The 10,957-nt window shown below is 43.9% G+C and overlaps 1 protein-coding gene across 1 annotated transcript; it reads left to right on the top strand.

Moving 5' to 3' along the window:
* Positions 1–6,579: 6,579 nt before the first annotated feature.
* Positions 6,580–8,458, top strand: LOC140715708 (probable G-protein coupled receptor 139). The gene is made up of 2 exons (XM_073028079.1): positions 6,580–6,760; positions 7,545–8,458. Exons 1-2 carry the CDS (start codon positions 6,580–6,582, stop codon positions 8,456–8,458), a joined length of 1,095 nt encoding a protein of 364 aa, XP_072884180.1.
* The last annotated feature ends 2,499 nt before the right edge of the window (positions 8,459–10,957 follow it).

The following is a 10,957-nucleotide window of genomic DNA, read 5'->3' as shown; positions in this document are numbered from 1 at the left end:
AGGGATGAGAATACACAAGCCGTGGTGAGTAGGTTTGCAGACTACTCTTAACTACCATAAACACTAAAGAAGTTTATCAAGAGTTCCATTCGGTTCTTGGGAAGCTGGGTTACGTGGGCCGAGGTATCGCAGACAGATTCTACCTCAAACAAGCGCAGAATATGGCATTGTGTAAAGTCATCCCAAAATAGGAATTTTACCCAACGCAGCAAAACCCTTAGAGTGTTGATCAGAGAAAAAAAGCCTCAGTGCATATGAATTTACATGTCGAGAGAGCGGTGAACAAGACTTTGGTATGCTGGCTTGCGTCTGTAAGGGCCTTGTTCTGCCGTTACAGAAAATGCTGATAATGACAATTACTTTTTTTACAGCAGCAGTTTATCTAATAGTGAAATGTATATCACCAGATTGAAATTTAGCTCAAGCTGCATTTACGACACAAGTTATAAAAATAAACAATCTAACCTGGCGGACTCTTCATACGTGAAGAGAGTGCTAGAGAGTTCAGTACATTCACGAACTGAGGGAATAAGCTACTTCCCATCATATCAGACATTGTCCTAATACTACTGTATCTACTGCCTAATAGTGTGGGTTGGTGTCAAAGAGATTGTGAGACGGGCACGAAGAATCCTTTACAATATCAATAGCACTGTGTACCGAATGCTCCTGACAAATATTTCCAATGGGAGGGAATGATTCCCCAACGATCCTCTCAGCAGATCACGCAATCCTTCATGGAGATTTTCTGTTAGATGCCTTGCAAGTCCAGACTTAGAAGGTGATAGAGATCGTCCATTTCCACTGAAACATGAAAACGAACGCATCGGTACCATGATAATTAACAATTTTGATATTTTCCCTTAATTTGTTTTGAAATACATCGCGGTTACGTTGAAGCAGCTTCACGGGTTTGTGACTGAGACCAAAATCACTGGCTCCGGATAAATATATAACCCATTTATTTACAAACAGTAAAATATTCAAACAATTATTTAAGTTCCCACAAGCTGGACAAACTACAGAAGTAGTTATTTAACAAACAAATATTTAGTTAAATGTGAGCACAGAGCACGTCTTCCCAAGGGTTTTGTGCAGTATGTCTGGGAACAAATCGAAAATTGTCGAATCTGTCACACGATCTATTCTTTATACTCCTGATACTTTTGAACTGGGGCACGCGGTACCGGGACACGCGGTACCATGGCACGCAAGCGAACCAATGGGAAGAGCAGCGGCAGTTTTTAAACAGGCCAATCACGATCGACACAACGGAAGCTGATTTCGATCAGCAAAAGAATGCCACGCCTCCACAGGACATGTCACTACATTCCCTCCCCGGGAATGTCGCGACCCTCAGACGAGTATGACCCTCACGAATTCCCAATAAGCTACCAGGAAACACATCTACAATATCAGTACCGTAAACCCAATAGGCAACCCGAGTGTACGGTAGTACCCCACCAGCTTCCCTGTCCCCCCAAAAAGCCACTACCATTCCCCCGGACTGTAATAGCCAATGAGCTGGTTCCCCACTTAATCTTATACATGAACTCTCAAGTGTTGTCAACTTGCTGAGTGATGTTCCCCGGCTCGTCAGGAATGCAGGTGCAGCATTCATAACCAGTAACAATGCAAGTGCCATCCTTCTTTGTCAGCTGGTCATCTAAGGCCAAAAATATCAGTGCAAATAAAGCAATGGCTCAGCATACACGTCCCGCTGTGACAGCGAATTCCACCGATCACCCAATTTCCGGTTGAAGAATTGCCTCTCCACCTCACTTTTGAAGGGACGTCCTTTTATTCTCAGGCTGTTCCCTGAACTCTCTTCCAAACGGTAACATGATAACAAGGCTTCCACGTTCACTCGATCCAGGCATGCTTAAACGACACACACCATACACACATGGTATTGTCTACGATAGATTTGTAGTGATCTATGGAGGGAATCTTTCACACAATAGAAACCTTGAATAATCGGTGTTCATTTCTCTCTAAGAGAGAGAGCTCAATTCTCCTCATCAGTTGATAAAAATGATAAGGATTTTTTTTTGTTTCTATCTATCTATTTATATCCTATCTAATTTATTTATTTAGCAATACAATGGGGAACAGGCCCTTCCAGACCAAGGAGCCGGCGTAGCCCATCAACCCATCTATTTAACCCAAGGCGTATCACAGAACAGTTTTACAATGACCAAATAACGAACTCAAATAATTATCAAATAGTTAAAATAACTATTTTAAGAGTTGTTTACTTTCGTTTTATTTAAAAATAATCTGACTATTTATAGAGAATTGTACACACACGATGTAGTTCAAAGTGTTTTATCATGAGATAAAATTCAAACGTGAAACAAAAATTGGAAACCAAGAAACCCCTGTGCATAACAAAAAAAGGAAAACTGATGTTCGGCAAAAGCAAGATAAATAAATACGTTCTGAGCTGGCGTTTAAAAGCGTTAAGAGAGTCGGCATCCCTTACAGTTTTAGATAGCTAGTTCCACTGTTTAGGTGCATAGTTCCTAAAAGGTTGATCTCCTAATTAACGTTTGAGAGAGATTGTTTAAAATTTAAAGACCCGCAGAAGCAACTGGTGAAGCAGGAAATATAGTAAAGAAAGCAGAATGTTAGTCAGTAAGCAATAGTTAAACTAATGGGTCGGTAAAGGATCAATTTATTCTTTATTTATCGACGTTATTTTAAGTTACTGGCACGTCGCCAACTTGGTAGATTTGTTCCATAAGTCACTGCTATCTGCATTGTGGTTGGAGTAATTTCCCCCAACTTCACTGTTTCCTGGTCTGGTGATCCCGCAATTCGGAACTCTTTAATACAGCCATGTCCCCAGTCTGTGAATCTGATTTTGCTCCTTGCCCACTGACATTCATGTTTTTATTACCATCCCGACAGTGACCGTGCTGAGGATTGCGGTCCTGTCCCGGGGAAATTGCGGTCTTTCTAAAAGCCTCTCCCGCTACTTGATGGCCATGGCAATGGCGGATCTTCTGGTTGTTATCTTCGACCTGGTACTGAGGCAGATTCCGGTTGTTTATGGCGAAGCGTTTAATTTCCTGAAGAACATCCCTGTGTGTAACGTCCACGCCGTCCTCCTTAACGCAGGCAACGACTGTTCCGTCTGGTTCACCGTCATGTTCACCTTTGACCGATTTGTGGCTATTCGCTGCCAGACGCTGAAAACTAACTAATGCACCGAAAGAACAGCTACAGTTATCCTGGTGCTACGGTCGTGCTAAGCTGTTTAAAGAACATTTTCTGGTATGTTGTGCTCTCAGGAAAATACCAGCTTAATAAAGTCCCTTGGTTTTGCCAAGCATGATGAGGTGTGCTGATCTCAATGGCCTGGACAGTAGTCGAGTTCAGTAGCAACCCCCTGACGTCTGTGTTTCCGTTTGTGGTCATTCTACTGCCCAATGCTTTAACCATTAGACACGTGATAGTGGCGAGCAGAGCCCGGAGGAGACTCCGGGTCACAGCAATGGGGATAGTTCCAAAGACCCGGAGATGCAGAGCCGTAAGAAGTCGCTCATTTTCCTGTTGGTCGTGCCGGGAAATTTCATAGTGTTGTGGACCCTTTTAATAATGCACACTGTGTGGACGCGATTGTTGATTTTCGCTATAGCATATTTGGCGTATTCAATGTTTGTGGTTGTATTCCCATATTCGACCACAAGGGAGCTAGGCTACATGCTGCAGCTCCTGAGCTGCCGCACAAACACGGCTCTTAACGCTATGACTCAGAAGAAGTTCAGTGAGCAGATGACGGAGGTGCTGAAATCTCTGTTCATCTGCATTGTGAGACACACTCAGCGAGGAGAGAAGCTGACAAACCCGCGCCTGGCACCTACCTGAACCTGCTGGCGTATCGGTTATCCCAGCTTATTGAGCCGCTAACGACGCGGATTCAGACCCCACGGCCGTTTGTTAATTTGTACGTTCGACGCGAGACGACGTGGGTCTCCTCTGTTTGCTCAGGTTCCCTCCCACATTCCAAATGCGTATTGGTTAATAGGTTAATTGATCAGATGGGTGTAATTGGTCGGCACATGCTCAGTTCGGATTGTGAACAATATCACCTGCACAATTTCCGTCACAACAGGTGCCACAAAAGACTGTGGGCTGAGCCCACTGCTTAATCTGCTTCATATTCAATAGCTCCCATGCCATATTTAAGTTTGCCGAGATAACATTATCGCTGACTGGATCAAAGCTGGCAACAAATCACCATATATGAGGGCGATCCAAACGCGTTTACCAGTGTTCCGTTGTCCAGTGTTTCCACACGCCTCCCTATGCTCCATCACTGGGTTTCACTGTCCACAGGTTTCCCCTCAGGCTCGATGGTGTACTGGCGTGTATCCTCAAAATTGTTCCCCTGTTGACCGGCGTCAGGTACGTGCACACAACTCCCGACACCTTGCCCATATGTACTGGTTTCCCGTATGTACACAGTCAGCGCAACACAGCCCTGCAGTGCACTGATGTCTGGTTCGTACCACACTCCCGAAACGAGGGGTGTTTGCAGGCTGACATAGCAAACGCTGACGCTGCTTCCCGTTCTATCGTAGACCGGTCAATTTGGTCAACTTGTCTGCACTTCAGAATCTCAGTCTGCACACCCCTCTTCATAGTAAAGCGCAGGTCTCATATCCTTGAACTCCAGACATTCTCTCTGCTCCTCTATCCCATCAGAAGAAAAATTAATCAGGCTTAGAGACAGCTTCTATCCCTTTTTACAAGACTAATCAGCAGTCCCCTAATCCTGTACGATTGAATGTTAATTTTCAGATAGTGATGGGAACGGAGAGGACGAATCCGGGTTTTAAGCCATAAACTAGAGCAGAGTTAATATCCAGACATTTTGACGAAGGGTTACGTCGAAATATTGGAGAAGCTGGTCTCAGTTTTCCCTGCGAGCTGAATCGAACGAAATATATCAACTTATGAGATGTACAGACGGGTTTAATCGCGGATCTTTTGTTTTTTGACTTGATGGGTGCATAAAAATTATGTCATGGATTTAATGTTTTCCAATTATTTTCTCCGCTCCCGTTCACTTATCTTCAATTATCCATTCTGACACTACTCTTCCTTCATCGCCTCACCAGCAGAGCATCTCCCACTTGTGAGTACAGCCTTCCATTTCTCTCATGGTTTATGCCCCTGTTTTCTCAGGTTATTTATTCTACAGGTCTTAATGTTTTCAACTATCAACTACAACGTATTTACTTCATCCCTCTTCCCCATCCAACCATCTAACCGCTCACTTGGCCACCAGTCTGTACTCCTTATCGCCTCCCCAAAATTCTTATATTGGCATGTCCCTCCTTCACTCCTGTCTTTTTCACAGCTGTGTTTAAAATGGTCTCGACCTGAAACATCCACTCGTTGTTCACCTCCATGGAGGTTGACTGACCTGCCGAACCCCTTCAGCATTCTTTGTGGGTTATCATAATTTCAGGTGAGTGGACCCGCAGTAAAACGCGATAAAATATGCAGGGCTTTAATACTGATTTGGTCCAAATCCCTTTCCTAAAGCAATTCATCCCAGCATAATTTCCGAAGTGACCCTCATCGAAACAGAATATCCACTCCTCCTTCGCCCACGCAGTGACTTCAGATTAGATACAGCGAATTTCCCGGATTTAGATCAATGGAAAGGATCTCATCTGAGTCTTTCACTCTGAAGAGACTGCTGAACGTTCGTAGACTGCAGATCACACGTCACGACTCCATCAGTCCTGCAGGCAGCTCCCTGTTCCTATTGGTCCATCCAACTGCACAGTGGTCAATAGGTAAATGGGTTTATTATTCAAGATTCGAAAGTGATTCATATCATTTGTATTCGCAAGTGTAAAGAAGAACGAAATAGTTTTTGCTCTGCATTCAATGCATCGAAAAAACGCAAACAAAACATAGAAAAAAATCATTACCACAGTGCATTGAGGTTCCAGGTAGTACAATGAGAGAATGCAGAAAAAAGTGCTGCAGTTACAGTGCGGGTGCGGCTCTGGCTAACAACAAATTGCAAAGTCAGAGCGAGGCAGATTGCGATATCAAAAGTCCATCTAATCATCCGGCTGAAGAGTTGTATATTTTTATAACGGCGTGATTGATGCTGTTCCTGAGCCTGATGGTACGTGCTTTCATACTTTTGTGTCTCCTGCGAGATGATGCAGAATGAATGTACGGTATCGGTGGATGTACATCCTGGACATCAACACCCCTTTAAATGCTTCGGTTTGCGTGTTTCTACAGCGGTCCGGATTCAAAGGGGTTAACCGTAGATGTTTTTTTTTTGAGTAATTAAGACCAGTCTGCTCGTAACCTGGTTGTGTCACTGGGGAATTCTCAGCTCTGTTTAAAATTGATGCTTTCGATGAAGGTTCACAGTGCTAGCGAGAGCAAGGCCTCCGTCACACACGGCCGCAGTGGCTCGACAGCGGAAGACAAGAATTAGAGAGTTGCAAACATAAAAGTGGGATTTTATGTGATTGGCTGGATCTGCAGCGTGCGAAGCGCCGGTCGCGGAAGTTAATCTGGGGACAGTGACAGAAAATGGTTCGGGATCGAGGAATAGGAAAATCGAATGTTCCAGCGACGGGGAAGGGTGTCTTTAGCCTGGCTCCCTATATTTTTTCGAAAAATCCTTGGATCACAGCAGACACACGGATCTCGTATTTACTCAAGACAATTCAGCCCGTCTACTATCCCGTTCTCGCTTTGGTTGCATTTCCGGGTACGTTCCCGTTTACCGAATCGCAGAGGACAGAATTGGAAGTACTGGTCACAGGATAAAGTGGTCTGATTGATAGGGGTTTAATTACATGTTCTAGTTCACACAGTCAATGGATAATTAATAATAATATTTAAAGGGAACTGTTCATATAGACGATGAAGTTTCAAAGTGTTTTCAAAATACAAACGAATAGATAAAATGATGTTGGTTAAAAACAACGTTAAATAAATAGGTTCTGAGCTGGCATTTAAAAGTATCAACTGAGTCTGCAACCCTTCTGTTTTAGATAATCGAATTCAGCAGTTTGGAGTGAATTTAAAAACATATATCTGTTGAGGGAGCTTGTATAAATTTAAGGGACTGGCTGAAGAAGCCTGAGAGTTCGAGCTGAAATTACAGCACTGCCTCAATGCACTGAGTAATGAATTGATCTTTGGGTGCAGTGTGGAGACGCGTGTTTCCCGATACCTTCTCATACCACTTTGGTCATCGTAAAGCAATTCCAATTCAATGACTAAAACCGAGCCCTATTCCAAATTCATCTGTTACGAAATCAGTGAGCATTTCTTCTCAGCTGTTTGTTGTTTAGCGCGGTGATGTTATTTTCCAGCTCTTTGTCGACTTCACTGAGCTATAATCCTCGTCCCCAGCAAACATCGCCGATGCTGGAAGCTGCAGGCTACAAGCCTGGGTTCAAAAACATGATTCCGTATTTCGTGTCTGTGACTTTGCTGACTTTGCTCCTTGCCCACTGACATGCTTGTGTTTCTTTCAATCCCAATAGTGAACGTGCTGACGATTGTGGTCCTGTCCCGGGGAAAGTGCGGTCTTTCTAAAGGAGTCACTCGTTATCTGATAGCCATGGCTACAGCCGATCTCCTAGTTGTTATCTTAGACCTGGTATTGAGGCATATTACGATTGTTTATTGGGAAGTGTTTATTTTCCTGATGAACATCCCCGTGTGCAATGTCCACGCCGCCCTACTTTACGCAGCCAACGACTGTTCCGTCTGGTTCACCGTCATGTTCACCTTTGACCGATTTGTAGCTATTCGCTGTCAGAATCTGAAAGCTAAATATTGCACCGGGAGAACGGCAGCTGTGGTTCTGGGGATTGTGGCCACGTTGAGCTGTTTAAAGAACATATTCTGGTATTTTTTGCTCTCGGGAATATATGGGATGTCCAACATGCCTTGGTTTTGCCAAGCAAAATATTCTGTCATGATCTCCTTGTCCTGGACCGTAGTTGAATTCGGCAACTTCCTCTTTACACCTGTCATCCCGTTCGTGGTCATTCTTCTACTCAATGTTTTGACCATCAGACAAGTGCTAGTGGCGAGCAGAGCCCGGAAGAGACTCTGGAGTCGCAGTAGAGGGGATATTAACAAGGACCCGGAAATGGAGAACCGTAGGAAGTCGCTCATTTTACTGTTGGTCGTGTCGGCGAATTTCATCGTGTTGTGGATGCTTTTTGTTGTACACATTGTGTGGAAGCGTTTGGTTTATTTACGTCGACCATCTGTGGGGTATATTACGGGCGCGACTACGACCCCACCTTCGACCTTGTCGGAGCTAGGCTACATGCTGCAGCTACTGAGCTGCTGCACAAACACGGCTCTTTACGCGTTGACCCAGAGCAAGTTCAGGCAGCAGATGGGGGAGGTAGTGAAATCTCCATTCACCCGCTTTCTGAGATAAAGTATTCGGAACGAACAGCTAAGAAATCGGCTCGGCCCACGTAGTTGAACCAATTAGCTGAGTGATTCGCATGTCGCCTCACAGCTACTAAGCCATCACAATGAATGTTGTACATTCTACGGGTGTCGGCGCCGGTTTCCTCCAAATGCATTCACATTCCAAAGAGGTGAAGTTTCCGGTGGAAACCCCTACTACACTGCTGCATCGATAAGCAATAAAAATAAAATATTGTTAAAATGAAACAAACTCCCTCAATTTCCCGCTCCGTTGTAAAAAGCAAGCTTCATATTATTATCAGCTGTCCGCACTGAACTCAATTTTATAACCACGTGGGTGAAAATACTGAACACAGATCAGCACAGCAGAAGAATAGGCCGTTCGACCTATGCAAGGGATGCCAACAATACCACTAACTTAAACTGCTGATGTGCGTCTCCGTGATCAGTTTCTACTTGATCTGAGGGTTGCTTTGACTGACAAATAAACGATGGCTCAAACGTGGCCAACCCAATTATTTATGCGGTCCAGAGATTCTGCAGATACTATTCATCCGCAGTAACGCAGACAAAATACTGGAGGGACTCATTAGCAGGCAGGATCTATATAAATGAACAAACATTCGAGTTTTCCGGAAGCCTTCATCAATACTGGAAAGGAAGGGGAAAGAAACCAGAGCAAGATGGCGGGCGGCAGGGGCGAGGGGTGCCTACAATCTAGAATGTGACAGGTAAAGTGAAGTGAAAAGGAGAGAGGTGTGAAGTAATAGCTTAATAGGTGATCAGTGGAGAACAAAGAGTAGAATAAGGAATCAGATCGGATAAGTGGATGAGTCACGGTAGAAAGAGAAGGGGCAATAAGCGGAAGAAATGCGCAGTGGAGGGGAGAGAGGCAATAAGTGGGGAAAGAGTGAAGAACCAAAGAAGAGAGGAGCGGTGTTGGAAATGAATTGGAAGTTGTAGAAATCGAGGTTCAATGGTTTTCACAGCTGTGACTTCCTATGCTCATCAGTAAAACTACGACCAATTAATGAAATGATGCATACGCCTTCTTTACCAACACCTCTGTGCAATTTTACATTCAGAAAGACATGGAAGTCCAGCCAAAGTTCCTACTGTACATCAAAGCTTCTAAGTATATTGTGCATTCAATAAATATTTTATGATTGCTTTTAACGGTGCCTCACCCCACACATAGTGTGCAGCAGCGCACTGATTACAGATTAATCTTCATCTGCCATATTACTTCCCAAATCCCCAACTGGCATACATCGTGCCGAAACTTTCGATAAACTTCCTCAACGTGCACAACACCGCCAATTTCAGAATTCTTATCCAAACATTTCAGACTAACCCTATGTGCCGGTATAAAATGGAGATTACACAGTTCATATGTCTACCTGTCTAAACAGGGCATAATCGTCACAGCTGCAACCTACCTGCACCAGCTATCTCGGTAACGCGTTGCTGGCATCCATCAGTCTCTGTGTGAAAGCAATTGCGCCGTAAGACTTCTATGAAATTCTCCCTTCTTACTTTAATTCTATGCTCTTTGGTGTTTAGGATTGTCACACAGGAAAAGTAGCCTGGCTCTGTTTCCATTCAAATCTGTCATAGGCAAATACATCTGTCACCCTAACCCCCGGTTGCATTTCTCTCCGACCATATATTTTACACTGTTCCTTTTCTATCACCGTCTATGGCTCAGTTTGGCAACATATCCCAGTCAATGATCACGCAGTGCATGATATATTTAACTCATACGTGTCATTTAACATTTCTCCTTCTCATGTTCACGTTTATTATCATATGGCGATACATAGATACAAGCAAACGAAACATCGTTCCTCAGGACCACGGAACATCACACAAAGCATACATGACACACAGTACATGAAACAAAATATTGTCCCGGATAAGTTCATAAATATAATTCAATATCTATGTAGTGTTCAACAGAGGTAAAAAGCAAATAAGAAAGTGTAAACAGCTCTTGTCCCTGGTGGTGGCAGGGACCCCAATAGTTTCACAACCACCAGGGATGCGTCCGTTTCCCCTGCTTGCAGGCAAGGTCATAATGCTCCTGTAACTCTACCCTGTGCCATTCTAGAAGCCCTTTCAACGCTTATGTCGTATTGTCTCCTTATAGACTACAGACAGTGCCGTCTAGCTGCCAACTCCTGTTCATCTCAGTTCAAACCATTCACTCGCAGTGCTGGCTCTGCCCCCTTCCTTTCCATTCCTTCTGAATCATCAGAGACACACTGAAACTGATGGTATCCAGAACAACAAGAAGCCATTCCTTTATGTCCCACTCGGTGGAAGCTCACAAACTCAAATGTACTTCCCATTTCAGGCCGTTGAGATCTGATATATCATTAGGTTGCAATGACGCTGTTAACTTCAAAAAAAAAATCACTCTGTGCTTCATTTGAATTAAATATCTGCAGCGCAATACATCTCTAAATGTTCAAACACAGCTGCTGGGACAAACGAATTAACA

The sequence above is a fragment of the Hemitrygon akajei genome, chromosome 24, assembly GCF_048418815.1.
Source record: "Hemitrygon akajei chromosome 24, sHemAka1.3, whole genome shotgun sequence".
In the NCBI taxonomy this organism is placed as follows: domain Eukaryota; kingdom Metazoa; phylum Chordata; class Chondrichthyes; order Myliobatiformes; family Dasyatidae; genus Hemitrygon; species Hemitrygon akajei.
This window is presented reverse-complemented; position numbering and strand designations above follow the sequence as displayed.

Coding starts and splice junctions, on each gene's coding strand:
- LOC140715708 (XM_073028079.1), top strand. CDS start 6,580: ATGGTTCGGGATCGAGGAATAGGAAAATCGAATGTTCCAGCGACGGGG. Junction 6,761..7,544: donor CGCTTTGGTTGCATTTCCGG/GTACGTTCCCGT, acceptor CAATCCCAATAG/TGAACGTGCTGACGATTGTG.